At 45.7% G+C, this 24,458-nt stretch overlaps 1 protein-coding gene across 3 annotated transcripts in view; it reads right to left on the bottom strand.

Annotated features, from left to right (window-relative positions):
* The window catches only part of ACAP2 (ArfGAP with coiled-coil, ankyrin repeat and PH domains 2), a 144,552-nt gene extending 120,094 nt beyond the window's left edge, over positions 1 to 24,458 (bottom strand). For 2 of the 3 annotated variants that reach the window (XM_030575844.1, XM_030575845.1), the window contains exon 1: positions 24,338 to 24,454. In XM_030575844.1, coding sequence (XP_030431704.1) covers positions 24,338 to 24,390 — 53 coding nt within the window. In that variant the 5' untranslated portion in view covers positions 24,391 to 24,454. Of the gene's footprint in view, positions 1 to 9,195; positions 9,261 to 24,337 lie in introns of all 3 variants that reach the window. The other variant, XM_030575847.1, reaches the window with a different exon arrangement.

The following is a 24,458-nucleotide window of genomic DNA, read 5'->3' as shown; positions in this document are numbered from 1 at the left end:
GGTGGGGGTTCCTCTGGAGGGGGAGACCCAGTTAAAAGAGGCACCAGGGTCCAGGGAGGGACTTGGGACCAGAGGACAGGCAGATCACTGGCCTGCAGAGGGCACTACAGGCTGGACTGAGCTAATTCCCAGGATAACCAGCAGGAGGCACCACATGGGTGAGTCTGCTCATCTACAGGGGGTTATCAGGTGACTGGCTTCAGGTGCTCTAACTACATATTAGTAGCAGCCTCTCTTCCTTCTAAAGGGAATAAGGCTCATCATCCTCGGGCTCACATATATCCCATCTATCACTCTCCTGCTGTCCTCTAGCCTTGCTATATCACACAAGATGACATTCAGTAAGGAAAAATGCAAAGTGCCACACTTAAGGAATAATCAATTGCATGCATACAACATGGGAAATGACTGCCTATGAAGGAGCACTGCAGAAAAGGATCAGGTGGTTATAGTGGCTCAAACTAACTGAGTCAATAACATAATACTGCTGCAAAAAAAACAAAACAATTCTGCAATATATTAGCAGGACTGCTGTAAGCAAAGACACGAGAAGTAATTCTTTCACTCTACTTATTGAGCACTGATAAGGCCACAACTGGAATACCGGGCCAGTTCTGAGCACCAGACTTTGGGAAAGATGTGGACAAATTGGAGAAAAGCTAAAGGAGAGCAACCAAAATGATGAAAGGTCTAGAAATCATGACCTACAGAAAAAGGCTGAAAAAAAAACTAGGGATGTTGAGTCTGGAGAAGAGAAGAATGATGGACATAAGTCTTCAAGTACTGAAAAGTTGTTATAAAGACAAGTAGTAATGTTCTTAAATTGCAGCAAGATAGATTTAGGTAAGACATTAGGAAAAAGCTTCCCAATTGTAAGAGGAGTTAAGTAATGAATTATCTACAGAGGTCATGATATCTCCGTCATTGGAGGTTTTAAAGAACATGTTAGACAAACACCTGTCAGGGATGGTCTAGATAATACTTTGTTCTGCCTCAGTGCAGGGGACTGAAGTAGACGATCTATCAAGGTCCCATCCACTCTTACATTTTTATGATTTTAACATAGGGTTTCTGAACATTAAAACACAAATTTCACTATTATTTGGTCTATAGCTTTGGGCAAATTTTTACAACTCATTGTTGAAGATAGTTACAGTAACTAAACCACTGAAAAAATTTTAATCTGAAGTACTATTTCAGATGGTATAGTAATGTCTATTTGCCATTGATGTGCATCTGTGTCTAGCTTAAATTAACATCTGTCTCAAGCAAACATGGAAATCAGGAAGTTCTCCCAGAGAGATCCTGTTTTTAAACTTAGACAGATGATCTCAAGTTCTCTTAGTATTATATTCATTCTAAATAATGAATGGCAGATGGTAAATTTCAGAGATTGAGGAATTTCAAGAACAAATCTTGATATTCAAACTAAGTAACTTCATGGAGGATAGGTCCATCAACTGCTATTAACCAAGATGGTCAGGAATGCAACCCCATGCTCAGGACACCTTAACTTCTGACTGGCAGAAGTCGGAAGGGAAAGACTGCAGATGCTCTAATTTCCCTGTTCTGTACACTTCCCTTAAAGCTCTAGTATTGGCCACTGTTAGAGGATACTGGGCTAGATGGACCATTGGTCTGACCTAGTGTGGCCATTATTTTTGTTCTTAAATCAGACAACCTGATCACTGTTTTGTATTTCACTTGACAGGAATATCTAAGTAGAGGATTTTTCTAACAGCACTGCTAAGACACTTTATAAACCTTGAAGAAAAAGCAGAAGAGAGGGTGGTGTTAAGTTGATTTGCAGGTCTGATCTTATTTTGTCATTTGGCACAGGGATTTGACTCAAGGTTCCCAGCTAGCCATAGAACTCTGAACTGCCTATTAACATTTTTTTAAAAAACCATGTACCAATCTGGAGAGAAATAAAATGCCTATTAAAGCTGGCTTCCTATTTAAGTAAGACTAGGAAACAGACAGAGAGCGAGCCTTTTTACCATATATTGTTCTGAATTCCTAAAAGGAGGCGTCCCAGTATCAGTGTCGCAATGACTAAAACAACTGAGGGCTTGTCTACATTACTGCGCAGGGTCGACCCAAGATATGCAATTTCAGCTATGTGAATAGCGTAGCTGAAGTGGATGACTTAGATCTATTTACCACGGTGTCTTCACTGCTGTAAGTTGACAGCTGCCGCTTTCCCATCGACCACACTTGCGCTCCTTGTTCTGGTGGAGTACCAGAATCGACGGGAGAGCGTTCATCAGTCCATTTATTGCATCTATACTCGACACGATAAATCAATCCCCGCTGGATCGATTGCTGCCCACCGATTCAGCGGGCAGTGTACACAAGCCCTAAGCCTCAGGAAAAGTTGTGCCATGGCACTCAGCTTACAAGCAGCCTGGCTAGCAGGCATGAGCTGAACCCAAGATGGGTGTTTTCCCTTCCGCCCTTCCCCAGGTCAGTAACTCTTTCAATAGGCTCATCAGTGTAGCACCTGAAAAGACTGGTTTGTAGTAAATGCTTTTTCGAAAACAAGTTTATTCTTTTATCACAGGGGCAGGCAAACTTTTTGGCCTGAGGGCTGCATCGGGTTTCAGAAATCGCAGGCAAGTCCAGTTAGGGGAGGGGGGCATGGCCCGCCCAGCCCAGCCCAGCCCCCCATCTCCCATCTGCCCTCCCCCCCGAGACTCCTGCCCCATCCAACCACCCCTTCTCCCTATCCCCTGACTGCCCCGAGAACCCCTGCCCGACTGCCCACTGCTGGCCCATTCAACCCCCCGCACCCTCATTCCTGACTGCCCCCCCTCCGGGGACCCCTGTCCCAGCCAACCATCCCTTCTCCTTGTCCCGACTGCTCCCCGGCACCCCATCCAACCACCCCTCCTTCCTAACTGCCCCCCGGGACCTCTGCCCCATCCAACCACCTCCTTCTCCCTATCCCTTGACTGCCTCCCACCGCCCCATCCAACCCCCTCCTCATTCCTGACTGCCCACCCCCGGGACCCGTCCCATCCAACCATTCCTTCTCCCTGTCCCCTGACGGCCCCTCAGGGACCTCTGCCCCATCCAACACCCCCATCTCCTTCCTGACTGCCACATCTAGGACCCTGGAACCATTCAACCCTGTTCCCTACCCTCTGATAGCCTCGACCCCTATCTACTCCCCTGAACTCCCATGCTCTCTATCCAGCACCTCCCCCCTGCTTCCTGCCCCCTCACCATGCTGCCTGGAGCACTAGTGGCTGACGACATTACAGTTGTACCATCAGCTGCAGCCAGCCATGCCATCACCACCACACAGCACAGAGCACCGGGTCAGGCCAGAAGCTTTTAGTCCTGCCACCCAAAGCATTGCACCAGCGATGGAGTGAGCTGAGGCTGTGGGGGAGGGAGAACTGCGGGGGAAAGCCTCACAGGCCAGGAGCTCAGGGGCCAGGCAGGAGGGTACTACAGGCTGGATGTGGGCCGCGGGCTGTAATTTGCCCACCTCTGTTCTATCAGATGGCTTTAGTCAATTTGACAACGAGTACACAAAAAAGGTATGCCAATATAAAAATTTTCACCAGATGTAAGAAGATTAGTACTTTATACTGACATCAAGAAAATCAAATATTTGCAGTGTATCAGAACAGCGCACATGAACCACTTCTTCTTCATTCAGTCTGATGCCTAGGTGAACGTCAACTATTTTTAATTTTTCAAATAAAGCAAGATTGATTGCAACAATAATGAGTGCAAAAATTACTTTATTGAATTCAAGGCCTCCTCTTGACAAATATTCTCATGGTAGGTCAGCCATCTACTATAAAAAATCCTGGCAGTCCCTTTACAGTAACTTATGGACAAACAAGGAGACCTTGATAACTTGCAGCTTATCCATTGCTAGATATCTCTAAGACCAGAGTAGCAGCCTGTGAAGAATATGTAGAATTTCTCACAGTCTGAAAAGAAAGGATTTGCACATTTATTTGTATGGAGCAGTACCACTTGGAGAAGTTAAACAAAGGTTGGAATGAATATATTCATTCCATTTTCTTCATAATTAATTACTTTCTGCTGAGCAGAACTGGATTTCCTGATACTTACTTCTTAAACTCCACCAGCTAGACAACTGTCACACAGGAGTTCATTCTGAACATTACCTAAACATGTCTTGGTCTTTAATTCTCAAGCAAAACCACACACACGCTTACAGAGTTTGTGCTTCAACTCAAGACGTTTGTTCTGAAAAATAAATTTTGTATCTCAAAATAAGTAGATATAACGAGTGATGCAGGTTTTATCCTATTAAGGCTAAACACAACAATTGAACACAGTTTAAAAGTTAAGTATTTTTAGTCAAATCTTATAATAGGCTAAAAGGAAAAATTAACTGCATCCTTGAATAACTTGTTTAAAGAGAATTGGTAACTCACTCAAGGGAAACTTTTCAGTGATGACAAGAAACTGTACTTCGACAAAATTATTCTTATAGATTCCAAGGCCAGAGGGGCTACTTTTATCTAGTCCAGGGGTCAGCAACTTTTCAGAAGTGGTGTGATGAGTCTTCATTTATTCACTGTAATTTAAGGTTTTGCGTGCCAGTAATACATTTTAACATTTTTAGAAGGTCTCTTTTTACAAGTCTACAATATATAACTAAACTATTGTTGTATGTAAAGTAAATAAGGTTTTTAAAATGTTTAAGAAGCTTCACTTAAAATTAAATTAAAATGTAGAGCCCCACAGACCAGTAGCCAGGACCCAGGCAGCATGAGTGCCACTGAAAATCAGCTCGGGTGCCACCATTGGCACATGTGCCATAGGTTGCCTACCCCTGATCTAGTCTGACCTGCACAACACTGGCCAGAAAAACTTCTCAGAATTAATTTTTTTTGAACTAGAGCAGATCCTTAAAAAATAATCCAATCCTGATTTTAAAATTTTCAGTGATGGAGAATCCACCGCGACCCCTGGTAAATTGTTCCAATGGTTAATTACCCTCATTGTTAAAAATGTATGCCTTACTTCCAGTTGAATTTGTCCAGCTTCAGCTTCCAGCCATTGGAGTATGCACCTTTCTCTGCTAGACTGAACAGCCCATTATCAAAAACACCTCTACCCCGATAGATGCTGTCCTTGGGGAAGCCAAAAAAATCTTCCCCGTTATAGGGTGAAACTGCATGTATATTGACTTGCTTGATCGTGCTGGAGTGCACAGCCCTGCCCCCTCGCAGCACTGTTTTTACCATGTTGGATTCGAATGTGTGTTATATTGGGTTGCATTATATCTGTGTAGAGGTGTATTTGTTCCCTAACTAGGTGCACCTACACTGTAATCATGTCACCCCTTAACTCTCTCTTTGTTAACATACTCAGAGTGTTTATTACTATAAGCCAATCCTCAATCACTCACGACTTTTCTCTTAAGCCTCTCCGATTTATCAGAATATCAGGGTTGGAAGGGACCTCAGGAGGTCATCTAGTCCAACCCCCGGCTCAAAGCACGGACCAATCCCCAGACAGATTTCTGCCCCAGATCCCTAATGGCCCCTTAAGGATTGACTCACAACCTTGGGTTTAGCAGGCCAATGCTCAAACCAGTGAGCTATCCCCCCTGCCATCAACATCCTAGCATTGTAGACACCAGAACTGGACATAGGATTCCAGCACTGGTCACACCAGTGCCAACTACAGAGTTAAAATAACCTCTTGACTTCTTCTTGACATTCCCCTATTTATTCATGCCAGAATTGCACTAGCCCTTTTGGCCACCCGCATTACACTAGGAGCTCATGTTCAGCTGATTATCCCCTATAATCTGCAATTTTTTTTTCAGACTCACTATTTCCCAGGCTAGAGTCCACCCACTTTGTTAAGTATGGTCTACAGACATTGTTCGAATCCTACATATGCACATTTAACTATATTTAAAATACATATTTGCTTGCACCCATCTTACCAAGAGAACCAGATCACTCTGTATCAGTGACATATCCTTTTCGTTATTTACTGCTCCCCAAATTTTTGGGTCATCTGCAAACTTTTCAGTGATAAGAAAGCATACTGCCAAAAACATATCCCTGTGGGACTCCCTCTCACAGAAACACCTATTTATACTTACATTTTGAGACCTATCAGTTAGCCATCTTTAATCCATTTGATGTGTGCCATGTTAATTTTATATTTTCTAGTTTAAACTGAAACATCATGTAGTCCTATGTTAAATACCTTACAAACATCGAAGTATATCACATCAATCAGGTACTATTCAGTATTTTAATTAATGATCTGGATAATGAAGAATATGCTTATAAAATGTGCAGGATGACAAACTGGGAAGGGTTGCAAGCACTTTGGAGGATGAATTTAGAATCCAAAATAACCTGACAAATTGGAGAATTGGTCCTAAATCAACAAAATGAAATTCAGAAAAGGCACGTGCAAAGTATTTCACTTAGAAAGGAAAAAATCCAAATGCACAACTATCAAATGGGGAACAACATGCTACGTTAGCACTGCTGATCTGGGGTTATAGTGGAACACAAATTAAACACGAATCAACAATAACCTGAGTCAGCATTACCAGTGTCCCCTACATAGGACACAGGACAGAATTATCCTGCTCTGCATGGCAGCAGTAAGGCCTCATTTGGAGCTGTGTCCCCAATTCCAGGCACCGCACTTAAGATCAAGACAAACTGGAGAGCGAGTCCAGAGGAGAGCAAACAAAAATGATAAAAGGTTTAGAAAGCCTGACCTATGAGGAAAGGTTACAAACTGGGCATGTTTAGTCTCAATAAAAGAGAATTGAGGGGGACCCAAGAACAGTCTCAAATATGTTAAAGGCTGTTATAAAGAGGACAGGGATCCATTGTCCTCCAAGTCCACTGATGGTAGGACAAGAAGTGGGCTTAATACACAGCAAGGGAGATTTCAGATACATATTAGGAAAAGTGTTCTAACTATAAGGGTACTTAAGCTCCTGGCTTCCAAGGGAGGTTGTAGAAATCCCCATCAACCTGGTCCTAAAACTTCCAAAAGCCTGACAGAGATGGTCCAGGTTTATTGGCCCTGCCTCAGTGCAAGGGGATGACCTCTTGAGGACCCTTCTAGCCCTACACTTCTCTGATTCAATGATCAACACTACTACCTTTATCAACCAAACTACTAATCTTATTAAAAAAAATCAAATCAGCTTTACTGGCATTGATTTATTACTCAATGTCAGACTGACAGCTCTCTCTCTGTGTACCCTTTTTATATCTTCTTTTACCAACTATTTGGTTTAAAACATGCTAAAATATACAATGAAGATGCCAAACCAGATTTACCCATTGTGACATTATTTGTACAGCTATGCTCAAGTGATAATTTGTTAATATAACTTATTTCAAAGCCTATTGTCAGGGTTCCATGAATGATTCTCTCAGTTTACTCTTCACTCATAAAGTGGGCTTCATTGTACTATGTTGCATGAGGTAATAGCAAACATTTGGCAGCAAGATTTAACAGATGTTATGCCTGATGCCAATGGACCGTTTAGAATTGCATAAAAAAAATTAGGTTGAAAGTTAGAAAAAGCCAGAATTAAGACCATCTGTGCAGCCTTAATTCAGCCCCCTTGTGTCTCTGTACTATAAAGTCTATCACATAGGTCTGGTCTACACTAGGAGGCAGGAAATTGATCTAAGTTATGCAACTTCAGATATGTGAATAACGTAGCTGAAGTTGACGTACTTAGATCTACTCACTGCGGGGTCCTCACTGCAGTGAGTCGACAGCTGACGCTCTCTCATCGACTCCACCTGTGCCTCTCACTCTGGCAGGAGAGCACTTGGCGGTCAATTTATCCCATTTAGACTACACATGATCATCGACCCCTGCCGGATCAATCGCTGCCTGTAGACCCTGCTGGTAACGTAGACAGGCCCATAATCTCTCACTATTCTTCCCAGATGTCATACCTTCCCTGTTTCATTCAGTGCACAGGAAGGAGGAATTGCCCAGTGGTTCTCTTTATCCTGAAAGAATGTGTAACCTCATGCCTTATTTACTGTACCATTCAAACCTTGGACTGAATAAGGAGGTATTCATTGCCTCATTAGCTCTTCAGAGTGCTTATCCTAGCAGTTGAGCACTGCACAAACATTATTGTATCTTCACAATACTTCTGTCAGGTAGGGCAGCAAGCAACGTTCCCTTTCTGGGAAATGGGAATAAGGCAGAGATTAAAGGCAAGACTGCCCCTCTCCTCCCAAAGTGTTTACTAATTTTAGGTGCACATATTGAGATGTCTAGTGTCTGAGTTAACATAGGTGTCAAGTATCTTCGGCTATGTTAGTTGTAATTGCAAGGATTCCAGAACTGCAAATCTGCTCCCAGGGCTTAAAATTGGACACCCAGAAAATGAAGTGCACACAACTTGCAGCTACCTTAAAAAATTGCAGTTTAAGTGACTTGTCTACCACTACACAGAAGTCGGTGACAAAGCCAGGGACAGAAGCCATCTTTCCACAGTCAACCAACTCTTTTAATCATAAGATCATTCTTATTCTTTCTACAGTCCTCTGCTTCACTCTCTACACACCTTTCAACTTCTGCAGCAAATGAGGCAGTGGTATTAAAGACAACAGGAATTTCCAAGTAAATGTCTGTGTTCTACAGAATGTATTTTCTTAATGGTGTAATGACTGAAATGAGATTCACTCAGTCTTAACTTCAGGTTAGCCAATTTTTTTGACTGGGATTTTTTTGTCTACCACCCTACAATAACACCAGATTTCCAGCTCTTAATCTTCTCTTCTATTGCCTTCAAACAAGCAAGTTCTTTTCTTTTCACACCTCCGGTTCTAATGGACTGAGTTACTGTTTATCTCATTCATCTCTGCCTATTAATGCATCCCTTTCTTACATCCAAGAGTAGAGACACAGCTCAATCTCATATCTAAGCACAATATCTTAACATTTCCAGAATAGTATTTAAACCAGAAGTTGAGGAAGGGCAAAACTAAATAAATAAATCTACCTCTGATTTCGAAAGATACTAACTACAGACACTCCCCAACTTACACAAGCGTGCCACTCTGGAACACCTTGCATGACTCGAATTTGGTGCAAGTTGGAAACGTATCTCCAGCCATTACGCAGGGCAAAAACCCTCCCATTTCTAGCTTACAGAACTTACATAAACTTGAATTTGCATACCTCGGGTTTATGTAACTCGGGGAGCGTCTATATACCAAAATAGATTTAAGAATGTTGAAAGTCACCTACAAAAAAAAAAAAAAATGGAGACCAAGTTTAGCACTGCTGCAAGTTAAAAATGATTTTAACCATAAGCCCACTTCTACGTGTGTGCGTGTGTGCGTGTGTGTGTGTGTGTACGTACGTGTGTACACACAAACGTAATTCCAGCACTTATCAGTTGCCTTCATTATGCAACCCTTGAGGCAAGAATATGGCCTTTTATGTTTCCCCTAACAATTCCAATACAAATTTGTCATGTTAATCTGGGAATGCAATATGTTTGCATTAATTCAGGAAAGTCCACAAGCAAAATGTAGCTTTAAAAAGTAATTACACCTGTATAAAACTGATTCATATTTACCCAAACTGATTCTGGTCCTAGCTTTTTCAGAGATTTCCTTCCCCCAACCCTCTTGTAATACTCTAGCAATTGGGACCACTTGAAGGGCTGATTTAACAGCCCTGTTTTAAACAGGCTCAGGCTAGCAGCAAGATCTCAATGAAGGGGTCCCTGGCTCTGTAAATCCAGGGCCTAATCAAATATCAACTATGTCAATGGAAAGACATCTACTAGTGTCAAGGAGAGTTAGATCTGGTCCTTGACCTGCCAGAACCCATACCTGGTTACCTCCCCAACATGCTGTAAGGATGATGTAATTATCCCAAAACAAAAACAAAACATTTTAAACAGGAAATTCACACTTGGAGGTAAACTCCAAAAACTCAAATATGTTAAAGTATGGAAATGCATAGTTGGGGCATCCAAACATTTATCTGTAAATCTAAATGCATTATTACAGGGCTAACTAATTTTTACAAATGCACTAGATTCCACACACGCCCTAACTTCATGGGGTCATTATCAAAGAGAAACTTCAGTTATGAAGAACAAGAGCAAAATGACCATAAATCTTTTGAAACTGCTTCAAATTTAACCAATGCACAAGATTTTAGAGAGTTTAAACTGGGAATTTTGATGTGTCTATAATTCTGTTAAGATAATTCAGGACCAAAAAAAAATATTGTTTAACACCCAGTCTGAAATTTCTTTTAAAAAAAAATTAAAATTTGGACCTTTTTACTAAACTAATTAGGGCTGCATCACTGTAGCACTTAGTGCAAACTGTACCTAGGCAGATAGGAGTGCTTTTCCCTTGGGTGTTTGTACTCCACCTCTCCAAGAGGCAGCAGCTGTGTTGACAGGAGAAGCCCTCCCAATTAACATAGCACTGACTAGATTGGGGGTTAGATCACTATAAATTGTTTCCCTCAGGGGTGTGGATTTTCCACACCTGTGAGAGACATAAGTTTGTAGCGTAAATCAGGGTTCCATGGATTTCCTTTTAAAATGCTAGAAAATTCAATCTGTACTCAAATAATAAGCACTGTAATTCTGGGAGAATACACATTATTCTTTGTAAGTCAAAGTGGTTGAATCCCTGCTTTAGGTGGAAAAGGCAACTCAATCTTATTAATGGAACTATGAAAGGCACTTCCATAATTACTAGATTTTGAGATCTCTGCCTATGAGAGGTCTCTGCTCAGGAGCCCTCACAAACTTCTATTTAAAAATATATATATATTCCAACACTAAAATAAGTATGCTTCTTGCATTTAATTAGTATCTTAATAGATCTTTCAATTCCAGCGTTGGTAGTTTAAGATTTAAAATTGTTAACTAGGACTTAAGTGGAACAGTACAAACACTAAAATAAATTTAATCACCATAAATACTGCAGAGTTGGGTTATTGGAATCCTGTCTCTGTTAGTGATAGCTACACTTTGAAACGAAGACATTGCAGCTGTAATAATGGTGCTTTTTTGTCATCAAACACTAAAAACAATGACTACGGGACAACAGCTTGAGTAGAGAATAAAAATGCTAAATCAAAAATGTTCGACTAGTGTCTTTTTCAAGTTACTGTATCATCCTGTTCTGCCTTCTGTTACTTTCCACGTTATTTTGCCAAAAAAAATTAGTCTTGCCTTTCTATCCAAAACACAGTGCTGCAGAGGCCACAATTCCTGGGGCTTTAATAAATACCCTGGCAAAAATAAGTAATATAAACCCAACTTAAAATCAGGAAATATTCTTTTGAGTTACTGCAATTACAATGTGGTCAAAGAATTATACAATTGTATTAATTCATTGTAAACAGTGTAAAAACAAGAACATGGCCAAGTCTAGTAAAGATCTTGACTTACACTTATTGCATAGGACGGTTACTCACCTTGTAACTGGTGTTCTTTGAGATGTGTTGCTCATATCCATTCCAGGTAGGTGTGCGAGCCGCGCGTACACGTTTGCCGGAAACTTTTTTACCCTAGCAACTCCAGTGGGCCGGCAGGTCGCCCCCTAGAGTGGTGCCACTATGGCACTCGATATATACCCCTGCCGGCCCACCCGCTCCTCAGTTCCTTCTTACCGGCTACTCCGACAGTGGGGAAGGAGGGCGAGTGTGGAATGGATATGAGCAACACATCTCGAAGAACATCAGTTACAAGGTGAGTAACCGTCTTTTCTTCTTCGAGTGATTGCTCATATCCATTCCAGGTAGGTGAATCCCAAGCCTTACCTAGGCGGTGGGGTCGGAGTGAGAAGTCGCGGCCTGGAGCACTGCAGAGCCAAAGGCCGCATCATCTCTGGACTGCTGAACCAGGGCGTAATGGGAAGCGAATGTGTGGACCGACAACCAGGTCGCCGCCCTACAAATGTCTTGGATCGGCATGCAGGCAAGGAAAGCCAGCGATGACGCCTGCGCTCTGGTGGAGTGAGCAGTCACACGGCCCGCCAGAACGTGGGCCAGGTCATAACAGCTCCTGATACAGGAGGTAACCCAGGAAGATATCCTCTGCGAGGAAATCGTTAGTCCCTTGACCCGGTCCGCTACCGCCACGAATAACTGGGGGGACTTGCGGAACGGTTTGGTCCTGTCCACATAAAATGCTAGCGCCCAACGGACATCTAGCGAGTGGAGCTGTTGCTCCCTGCGGGATGAATGGGGCTTTGGGAAAAAGACAGGGAGGAAGATCTCCTGGTTAATGTGGAAAGCTGAGACCACCTTGGGTAGAAAAGCAGGGTGTGGTCTCAGCTGCACCTTGTCTTTATGGAAGACCGTATACGGGGGATCTACTGGGAGGGCCCGTAGTTCCGACACCCGTCTAGCTGAGGTGATGGCCACTAGGAAGGTGGTCTTCCATGAGAGGTAGAGCAGGGAGCAAGTAGCTAACGGCTCAAATGGAGGACCCATGAGCTGAGTTAGGACCAGGCTGAGATTCCATGAAGGGGCAGGAGGGCGGATCTGTGGATAGAGACGTTCCAGTCCCTTCAGGAATCTTGCCACCATAGGGTGGGAGAAGACGGAATGTCCGTCCCCTTCAGGATGAAACGTGGAGACAGCCGCTAGGTGAACCCGAAGGGACGATAATGCCAGACCCTGGGCCTTGAGGGACCAGATGTCGTCCAGAATAGTGGTGACGGGAACCTCCATAAGGAGAAGACCTTTCTCCAAACACCAACAGGAGAAACGCTTCCACTTAGCCGAGTAAGTAGCCCTGGCGGAAGGCTTTCTACTGCCCAGGAGAACCTCCTGAACCGGGGTAGAGCAGCGTAACTCGGAGCCGGTCAACCACGCAGGAGCCATGCCGTAAGGTGCAGAGACTGAAGGTCCGGGTGACAGAGCCTGCCGTGGTCCTGGGTGATCAGGTCCGGATGAAGGGGCAGGGCAACTGGGTTGGCTACTGAGAGGTCCAGCAACATGGGGTACCAATGTTGTCTGGCCCACGCTGGAGCTATCATAATCACATGAGCTCTGTCTCTGCGTACCTTGAGGAGCACCCTGTGTATCAGCGGAAAGGGAGGGAACGCGTAAAACAGATGGGTCGCCCATGGGATCAGGAAGGCATCCACTATAGACCCGGGCTCCCGACCCTGAAGGGAGCAGAATGTTCGACATTTCCTGTTCTCCCTGGACGCGAAGAGGTCCATCTGGGGAAGACCCCACCTCTGGAAGAGTGAGAGGGCGACGTCTGGGCGGAGGGACCACTTGTGCGAGCGGAAGGACCTGCTCAGTCGATCCGCTAGAGCGTTTCGTACTCCCGGGAGATAGGAGGCGGAAAGGTGAACGGCATGGGCTATACAAAACTTCCAGAGACGCATCGCCTCAAGACATAGGGGAGAGGACCTGGTGCCGCCCTGCTTGTTGATGTAGAACATGGTCGTCGTGTTGTCGGTGAACACCGCAACACAATGACCTTGAAGGTGATGGACGAACGCTTGACAGGCAAGACGGACTGCTCTCAACTCCCGTATGTTGATGGGGAGGTCCAGCTCCTGAGGGGTCCACAGGCCCTGAGTTCTCCGAGCGCCGCAGTGCGCCCCCTAGCCCAGATCTGAGGCGTCCGTCGTCAGGGTTGCAGAGGGCTGGGGTGGATGGAACGGGAGCCCCGCACAGACTACGGACTGGTCCAGCCACCACCGAAGGGAGTCCAGTACCCTCTGGGGAACGGTGACAACTATGTCCAACGAATGTCTGGCCGGCCAGTACTGCGTGATGAGCCAAGATTGAAGAGGCCTCATGCGGAGTCGGGCATACGCTGTCATGAACGTACAGGCCGCCATATGTCCCAGGAGGGCCAGACATGTTCTTAGAGAGGTCAGCAGGGCCGCCTGCAAGTGCAGAATGATGGCCGACAGCGACTGGAACCTGGGCAAGGGTAGCAAGGCCCTGGCCAGGGTAGAGTCCAGAACGGCCCCGATGAACTCTATCCTCTGCGTGGGGAGCAGAGCAGACTTGTCCACGTTGATCACGAGGCCTAGGGCAGCAAAGAGGCTGCTGATCCTGCGGACATGGTCGCGGACCTGCAGCTCCGATGTGCCCCGGATCAACCAGTCGTCGAGGTAGGGGAACACGTGAATGCGGCCACGCCGAAGGTATGCGACGACAACTGCCATGCATTTCGTGAACACCCTTGGGGCCGTAGAGAGGCCAAACGGGAAGACCGCAAATTGATAATGTTGGCGGTCAACCACCAAGTGAAAGAAACGCCTGTGCTGGGGGGATATGGAGATATGGAAGTAAGCGTCCTGCATGTCGAGGGCAGCGTACCAGTCTCCGGGATCCAGGGATGGGATGATGGTTCCAAGGCATACCATACAGAACTTCAACTTCACCATATACTTGTTGAGTTCCCGCAGGTCAAGGATAGGCCTGAGGCCCCCCTTGGAGTTGGGGATTAGAAAGTAGCGGGAATAAAACCCCTCTCCCTTCTCGCTCTCTGGAACCTCCTCTATGGTTCCCTTGACAAGGAGCATCTGCACCTCCTGACGGAGGAATTGCTCATGAGAGGGGTCCCTGAAGAGGGACGAGGGTGGTGGGGGGGGGGCGATGAAAACTGCAGGCGATAACCGGCCTGCACAGTGCGCAAGACCCAACAGTCCGATGTTATTTGGGTCCACGCCGGGAGGAAAAATGAAAGACGGTTGGAAAACTGCGGGGAAGGATCCGGAGGTGAAACTGGTACTGCGCCCTCGGGCGCACCTTCAAAATGAAGGCTTGGGTCCGGGTGGGGCCTTGGCGGAGCCTTGGTTTTGCCCCGTTTGGCCACCCGACTGTCTGCGTCGGTTGTTCCTGCCGCAGCACCTATTAAGGTCCTGCCACGGACGGAACTGAGGATATGGCCGACGCTGCTGTTGTTGGTTCTGCTGCCAGAATGGCCTGCGCTGTGTCGCAGGCGTATGCATCCCCAAAGACCGTATTATGACCCTATTGTCTTTAAGGTCCTTTAGTCTGGGGTCTGTCTTAGCCGAAAACAGGCCCTGGCCTTCGAAGGGGAGGTCCTGGATAGTATGCTGGAGCTCTAACGGAAGGCCAGAGACCTGAAGCCAGGAAATGCGGCACATCATAAGCTCCGAGGCAAGGGTCTGAGCGGACAAGTCCGTAGCATCTAAGGAGGCTTGTAGCGAGGTCCTCGCTACCTTTTTGCCCTCATCAAGAATGGTGGTAAATTCCTGACGGGCGCCCTGCGGTAACAGCTCTGCAAATTTGCCCACCGCCACCCAAGAGTTAAAGGAGTAGCGGCTAAGGAGGGCCTGCTGGTTCGAGACCCTGAGCTGTAGCGCCCCCGCTGAATAGACCTTGCGGCCCAGGAGGTCCATCCACCTCGCCTCCTTAGACTTGGGCGCCGGGGCCTCTTGACCATGGCGCTCCCTGTCGTACACCGACTGGACCACAAAGGAGCAGGGTGTCGGGTGAACGTGCAAGTATTCATAGCCTTTCGAGGGGGCCATGTACTTCCTTTCCACTCCTCGAGTGGTCGGAGGGATGGAGGCCGGTGACTGCCAGATAGTAGCGGCGTTGGCCTGAATAGTCTTGATGAAAGGTAGGGCCACTCTGGTGGGCGCATCGGCGGAGAGGATGCTCACCACAGGGGCCTCAATTTCAGAGACCTCCTCTGCTTGAATGTCCAGGTTCTGTGCCACGCGTCGGAGGTCCTGGTGTGCCCTAAGATCTAGGGGGGGAGGGCTGGAGGACGAGGTACCCTCCAATGCCTCATCAGGGGAAGACAACGAGGAAACCCCTGGCAACAGAGCGTCCACGGGGGGTTCTGTCTGGGGCTGCACCTCCGTCTCTGGAGGGAGCTCTGGGTCCTGGTGGCTGGACCTGTCTTCTGCTTCCGGGGAGGGAGGGGGTCTAGACACCGTTGCCTCTGGTGGCCTGCGTTCCGCCACAGGGCGGGGAGTGATATGTTGCGGACCCTGGGCTTGGCGGTACACCCAGGGGGTCCAAAACCCCCACTGTTGAGGCCCTCGTTCCTGAGGTGGAGGGTCCTGAAACATGGCCGAGTGTCTGTCTTGGCCCAGCGTATAGGCGTTCTCCGCCTGAGAAGACATGGATGGTTCCCTTGAAGGCCACGGAGGTGCCGAGCCAGTTTGATAGACCTCTCTATATGCCGACGCCGACGATCTCCTCGGTGCCAAGGATCGGTACCGCGAGTCGTACCGGTGTCGGGATCGGGACCGGGAACGGCGTGGTAGTCGGTGCCGGGATCCGGATCTGCCTCGAGGTCGGTGCCGAGAGCGGGACCGCAATCTGCGTTCATCGCGGTGCTGGGATGGCAGTGGGGACCGGGACCTGCCACCGACGCGGTGCCGGGAGGTAGACCGGGATCGGACCTACCACCGGCTCGGTGCCAGGAGGTCGACCGAGGAGCTGAATGCCAAGGTGAACGGCTCCTAGAGTCTCAGTGCCGGTGGTAAGAGGAGCCAGACCGGGACCGTGCAGATGCCGATCGGCGCCGCGAGTGCAACCGGTACCGCCGAGGAGAACGGTGCCGGGACTGCGAGCGGCGCCCAGAGCGCGAGCGTTCACGTCTCCGGGGCGATCGGTGCCTGGACTCCGGAGACGGCGCTCTCAGCATTGGTTTGCCTCTGGAGGTTACCCGTCCCGGGGGTGCCGTGGTTTAAGGCTGCAATAGCTCCATGAGCACTATCAAGTCCCGTGCCGAGGCAAAGGTCTCCGGCGTAGATGGGACTAACAGCTCGACCCCTGATCTCAAGGGGGAGCTAGGAGGGGCCGGACTCGACGGACCTTCCGGACCCGGAGTCGATAGCAGCCCTGCAGGCGGTGCCACGGCCAAGGTAGGTGCCGGGCGTTCCACTCGAGCCTGCCTAGATGGTGTTGCAGACGTCGAGGGTCTTGGATCTGCTCCCGGTGCCGGGGATGGACGGTGCCGGGGAATCTTGCCGGTGCCGGCGCGGTCTGGTGCCGGAGTAGAAGTGGCCGGTTGTGCTGCCGGTACCAGAGTCAGTGCCACTTCCATTAGGAGAGTGCGGAGTCTTTGATCCCTCTCCTTCTTTGTGCGAGGCTTAAAGGCCTTGCATATACGACGCTTCTCAATGATGTGCGATTCCCCCAGGCACTTGAGGCACGCGTCGTGGGGATCGCTAGTCAGCATCGGCCTCTTGCATGCCGAGCACTGTTTGAAGCCCGGCGAACCAGGCATGAGCCCGGTGCCGGGCGCCGGGAATGGCAACGGCCCACCCGCGAACAAGTTATACAACTATATACAATAAACAACTAACTAATATACTACTTTAAACTGTCTTTAAAACTATTTACAACTACAACTACGAACAGTGTACAAGAGAGAGCTAGGTACGTGGAGGACAGCAAGCCGCACTCCACAGTTCCAGCAACCGACACGGCGGTAAGAAGGAACTGAGGAGCGGGCAGACCGGCAGGGGTATATATCGAGTGCCATAGTGGCGCTACTCTAGGTGGCGACCTGCCGGTCCACTGGAGTTGCTAGGGTAAAAAAGTTTCCGGCAAACATGCACGCGCGGCACACACACCTACCTGGAATGGATATGAGCAATCACTCGAAGAAGAACTGATAGATCAAGTGAGTCATCTTCTGTCCCCCTTCCCAGCTTCTGGCAAAAAGAAGTTAGGGACACCATCCCTGCCCATCCTGGCCAGTAGCCATTGATGGACCTATGCTCCATGAACTTATCTAGTTCTTTTCTGTACCCAGGAATAGTCTTGGTCTTCACAACATCCTCTGGCAGAGAGTTCCACAGGTTGACTGTGCACTGTGTGAACAAATACTTCTAGATGAAAAAAAGAATACAACTGAAGTCAGTAATCTCTGCTTTAAAAGTTACTAAATTTGGCTTCCTTACATTAAAGAGAGTTGATAACATTTGGGGTTTGAGATCGTCCACATTCGATCTTAAGCACTGTTCACCATACAGATGGTACACCTTTGACAGTTTACTCCCCAAGCTTACAGTTTTGGCAAGTCTGTGGTCCTTTCCCCATAAACACCATAGACTCAATTCCCTCAATTAAAGCCACTTAACTTTTTGCAAAAAAAATTATTGAAATTTTCACATTCTACCAGTACTGCACAAAATGCCCTGGGCAGACAATCACTAATCAACATAAACAGAGAAAATTATACAACTTTTACAAAGACTATCTATGCTAGAATAGATATGTTGAGTACATATGTATGTACACAATATTTTTAATAAAAAGGCATTATGAAAAAAGAATTGGAGTAGATAAAAATACTTCAGCTTATGCTGCATGTTTCCAATATAACCAAAGAGATTAAGGCTTTTACAAATATGTAAAAAAAACCTAGATACACAAATTCTTCAATAATCACAGTTTATACATGCTAAGCCTTGAACTTTCAAGGTACCGAGTATATAGTCACACATTTTTCTATCTTAATTCAGATACTCAGGGCTGGTCTTCATTATGGGGAGATCGACACTGCTGCAACTGGTGCAGCAGGGATCAATTTAGCGTGTCTAGTGAAGATTCACATAGCTCAATGGTTCTCAAACTTTTGTACTAGTGACTCACATAAGATATGATATGAAAGATATAGTCTCTCAGGCAAGACTCTCTCTTTTATGCAAGGTGTTTTCAAGCAAACCTATTAAAAAAGAAGTGCAATAATCTAGTACTGCAATCTCAAAAGGGTAATTGACCATTTCATGCTCCAATTAAGACAAATAAATGCAAGCTAAATTTAGAGGACAGAAAAAGATTTAATCATGTGTTTATATTTCTCAAACAATAACATTATAATTAATAGAATCACTAGTTTTTAATATGGTGGCAGGACTAATCAAGTCACCATCAACAAAATATTATGCCACAACAAAAAAAGCTGTAAGTATTATTTCCATCTTTTCAGGAGAGGATTTGAGAAAATTCATAGTTCCTGATAGAGCACAGCACAAGAACTTACACTGCATCATGTCTTACATCAAGCCCATAAAATAGGGCTAATTATTCCCTGTGTCTACACTGGAATAGAGAACACTGCTTACTTTTATCACTTCACAGAAGACTATAGTAAACAGTGATCACAATAACCACATTAATTTTCCGCTGCATGCAAGCAAAGTGAGTCAAGCTCCCTAAAAGCAAGCAAACATCAAACTCTGATACACTTATCAGAAGTGTCACTGACATTTGTCAATATAATTTTGCCACAGAAAGTCCTATGCCTCGCTTTGTGGACAAAATAAAAATACCTCAATGAAAGACGAGTTTTGCCAGCAGAAGGAGCATTACAGCGTGTACACCTCCACTGTTCGGTTGATGAAAGTTGACTTTTGTTGACAAAACTGAGCAGTGAAGACAAGGCCTAAGTCCCTCAAGACCATGAGGACAGATAGATGTCTCTCTCCCTTTCATGTTTCTGTGTACTAAAACACAGGGTCTATGGTTCAGCCCTTTAGCACCACAAATAGATAAGGACAGATTTAGAGGTAAGTGTAGCTTTTGAAACAAATACTGAAAACAGAGATAAAGCAAGAGAGAACATTATTATTAAAATGTATCATTTGTACTGTGGTAACACCAGAGGCCTCAATCAGAATCAAAGCCCCTTTGTGCTGGCCACTGTAGTGACACACACAAAGATGTAGTTCCTTTCCCACAGAGTTTGGAACCTGAAAACCAGTAAACTGTTTGCACAAATCGTTTGCACTGTTTAAGTGCAAAGTTCAAACAGCATTCTGCAACTGATTAAATTAGATGTTGCCTATGAACCAAGCAAAATGAAAACTGCATGAGCACCAAAACAATTATGATGCAGTAAATTACTGCAAATGCTATTGAAGGAAGCCTCTGGACCTAACATGACACATCAAGCAAGTGTCATTAAGAGATAAAAGAGAAGGTATGAGACAAGGTAACACTTACTCAACAAAGCATGCACAAACCTTAATGGTTCCAATAAAATGGAGAAACATTGTTCTTTCTCTCTTCTTGTTCCATGATAGCGAAGGATAACTAGAGTTACTGGGGTTTATTTAATTGCTCAGGAAAAGCAAGGATGGTTTAACAGGAGTCTAAAGACAGATATGTAAACATCCTGATATGTTCAAGGGAGCTATACAATTGTAGGATCAATCACTAAACACACTGTCTCCAGCTCTCATCAGTCTTATTCTTGTTGTAGACAGCTATGCTGTTCCTGAGAAATGCACTGGTCATGGAAGGTTGGTTACAGACAGTTGGGTGGTGCCTCAGACAGCTTGATCCCAGTCCATGAAGAGGTTTGAAGATTAGAATCAGGATCTTGAACTTGGGCCAGTATTCAATGGAGAACCACAAATAGCACATGAGACCAGATTTCCAAGACTGCACTGGCTCCCTCCTTGCTGCCTGTGGCCATTCAGGCAGTTTATTTTGATTTATAAAGCTCAGTGTGGCTTGTTCTTCGCTACTGGAAACACTGTCTCACAAGCTATGTGATATCATGACAGATGAAGTTAGGGTGTGTCACTTTAGGTCACAGTCCCTGAATCTTAACACTAGGGAACTGGAAGCCAGGCATCATCAATGGAAAGCCCTCAACTCTGGAATTTCCTCACTCCATTATGCTGGTAGACAGAGTCCGTGAACTTACAAGGTCTAGTGCAGTTAGCATAGCTGGGAATGAGACTGTCTGGGTTCTGTTCCTAACTGTCAGTGATCATCATATGATTCTGGTCAAGTTATATTTTCTCTCTGCACCCCAGTCATCTCACCTGTAAAATGGGAATGAATAATATTTACTCATCTTTTCTAAGTGCTTTGGAAACCTCACACTTTTCAGGCTTTGAACTGCAAATCACCATCATCATTTAGTCAGGTGTTTTCAGGAAACAGGGATCTATTTTGGGATTGACTGTACAGTTTGGCCAATGTACATGGCAGAGGAGCATTGCTGGCACATGGAGTTACTTGAACAGATATGTGGACAGAGCTGGCATCAGGCTTTGTTGCAACGCATCTATTCAAGTGACACCACCATAGGACCTAATCACATCAGCCACACCATCAGGGGCTCGTTCACCTGCACATCTACCAACGTGATATATGCCATCATATGCCAGCAATGCCACTCTGCAATGTACATTGGCCAAACCGGACAGTCTCTACACAAAAGAATAAATGGACACAAATCCGACATCAGGAATCATAACATTCAAAAACCAGTGGGAGAACACTTCAACCTCTCTAAGCACTCAGTGATAGACCTGAAGGTGGCAATTTTGTAACAAAAAAACTTCAAAAACAGACTCCAAAGAGAGACTGCTGAACTCAAAATAATATGCAAATTAGATACAATTAACTCAGGCCTAAACAGAGACTGGGAATGGTTGGGTCATTACACTAATTGAATCTATTTCCCTATGTTAAGTTCTCCGCACACCTTCTATGGGTCATCTTAATTATCACTTCAAAAGTTTTTTTTCTCCTGCTGATGACAGCTCATCTCAATTGATTAGACTCTTCCAGTTGGCATGCATACTTCCACCTTTTCATGTTCTCTGTATGTATAAATATCTCCTGTCTATGTGCTCCATTCTATGCATCCGAAGAAGTGAGCTGTAGCTCACGAAAGCTCATGCTCAAATAAATCTGTTAGTCTCTAAGGTGCCACAAGTACTCCTGTTCTTTTTGTGGATACAGACGAACACTGCTGCTACTCTGAAACAAAGGATAAAAATACCCACAAGGACTCAGATTTGGTTTTTATTTTCTTTTAAAGTTATCTGTAAAGGAATATTGGTTTCTCTTTCACATTATAATAATATTTTACAAATATTTAGTGTTACCTCTATAAATGCTCAAGAAAATTTTTAGGAAAATTCCGGTTTACTACACAGCAACAATAAGCCAAAACAAGTTTGTTTGGTTTTTTTGAAAAGGAGAGAGAGACAGCATGCAAGATAGATAACTGGCTGGAAAATAAATGCAACAGATTTTAGCAGAACTGATTTTTGTTACCATTAGATATTTTTAAAAGATTTCCTAACTCTAAATTAGTCAATTGCACATTCTAATTCGCTCCAAGTTAGAGCAAATGTTCTGCATATGAATTACCAATTCATATATCTGCTCACCTCTGTGTTTAAAAAGCATTAAAATACCCTGTTACACCACTTCAGACAATTACAAGCAGCAGCACGATCCATGAGCACTGCCCTCCTGAAACACTCAAGTACCCCTCACAGACAGCTGGGATTCTTACCAGCCTGCTGTCCTCAGACCCTGACAAGTTGCTCCACCTTTTTAATCAGACTCTGTCTAGCAGATATCTGATTAATTAAAAACCTATTACCTTTTCAGGCTTTAAAAGAGAAGAGAAAGCTTTCATTGTCTGCACCACTTCCCAGTCCCAGTTATCTATGGTCTGCTTTGAGGAGGCTGGAGGGAGTTTCCACTAATCTAACCCACTGCTCTAGTTTAGGTTCTCCTCTGCTGTTAACTCTGCCTTCTTCTGCAGCAATTTATCATTTCTTAAGCAGCACCATGAAACTTCATAGTTTTTGTCAATTTCATGACTGCTCACAGTGTTTGTAGATTTTCTAGACCCACTTTGCTTCCTGGAGTTTGAATTTGTAAAATTTGTAATACATGACATATTTACAAAAGTTCCTGAACAGTATTTACGTAATATTCTAGATTGAATTAATCTATAAAAATACTGAAGTGTTTTGTGAGTTCACATGACAGAGCATTAATTATTCCAACGATTACAGAGGCTTTTCTTTTTAGAAAGTGATAAATTAAAATTGACAAGCCTTCATGCAAGCCACTTTCTCCACCAGCCAACTAGGGTGTGGGTGGTGTTTTTATAAATATGCAAATCACTTAGATGTCTCCAAGCTATACTCATTCATCACAGGCCAGACTGAAACGATGTACAAATGAACCCATGAAAAGCAGGTAACAGATCCTTTTATACACTGCAGACTCGTTAGCTAACGTATCCTATTGGACTAGCATCACATGGATGAACAATTCTCAGATTAGTCACTTCGGAAAAGGAATATGTTTTAATCCCTGCGTCGAGTCTGTAGGATTATAAGTTATCTTATCTTTAGCTAAGAATGTTAACCAGCAAACATTTTAATTGTACAATTTTTCTTGCTTACCCTTAACATCTGTACTGTAGTTCAGAAACCAGACAGTACCCACAGTATTCTATTCAAAACTGCCAGAAACTAGAACTCACAACCGCAGTGATGGAACTGGACACTTCCTGCCACTGGATTTTAAAATGAACTTTTGCAATGTCTAATCAGGTTTTCTGAAAGGCTGCTACAGTTACATAAAACAGGCTCAGCAGACTACATTTTTCATTTGACTATTTACTAAGATCTGCAACTGTCACCCACAGCAGATATATTTCCACATATTTAAAATTTGCTGCTTCTTTTTAAAAATCAAAACTACAAGACTTTGGTTCTGTTTCCCTGTATTTCTTTCACATATTAAAAAGGAAGTTATCCCACAGTTATAAACCAAGAAAATGAGTCACATAAACATAATCTGTTCAACCAACCTCTCACTGAAATTGTCACTGTTTAAATATGGTTTGTGATTTTAATTTTTGCAGAGTACACAAGCAGGATCTTAATAATACTTGCACAAAAAAATAAACGGAGACTTTTCTCCAAGTAGTCTTTGCTTCCCCCGATAAAGCTCCTTGTCCCAATTCAGTTCTCACAAGACAAGCTCTGCTCCAGGCCCCTCCCCAGGGCAACTTCTTCATTTGGCGTAAATGATTCAGACGTACGGAGAGAGCTGTGTGTCCATTTCCTTCTTTAGCTTTAGATCTGGGCTTAAGAGGGGGTGCAGAAAGAAAAGGGCTCAGGACCCCCCCTCTCCTCACAGCTCTTGGTTTTACACAGAGTAAAACGAGGAAATCTCTCCCCCCCCCGACTCTACAGCAGCTGCTCGTTGTCCGGCTCGCAGAGCACGCCCAGTTCCCCGAGCCCTCGGGCGCCAGCAGCCGCGCTAACCGCGGCGGGGATGTCCGGGGCCGGCAGCAGGGGGGTAGGTGCGGCTCGGGGGCTCCCGGGCGGGGCTGTCCCCGCGGGGCGCGCCCCTGAGGGACCGGAGGCCAGGCCAGGCCAGGCCAGGCCCCGGAGCGCAGCCGGGACTCCGCAGGCCCCGGCGGCCCGGAGCTCGGGACAGGCCCCGCCGGGCTCGGCGCCGCTCCCGAACGAGCGCTCGGCGGGCTCACTGCCCGGGGCAGCCCCGCTCCCCGGGCCGGGCCAGGCCCCGCCCTCACCTGAAGCGGGGCGAGTCCTTCAGACACTCCTCGAAGTCCACGGCCACCTTCATCGTGGGGGCGGCGGGCAGCGACCCCGGGCTGTCGGGCGCGCGGGAAGGGGCGGGGCTCGGCTCGCGGG

The sequence above is a fragment of the Gopherus evgoodei genome, chromosome 9 (assembly GCF_007399415.2).
Source record: "Gopherus evgoodei ecotype Sinaloan lineage chromosome 9, rGopEvg1_v1.p, whole genome shotgun sequence".
Taxonomy (NCBI): domain Eukaryota; kingdom Metazoa; phylum Chordata; order Testudines; family Testudinidae; genus Gopherus; species Gopherus evgoodei.
This window is presented reverse-complemented; position numbering and strand designations above follow the sequence as displayed.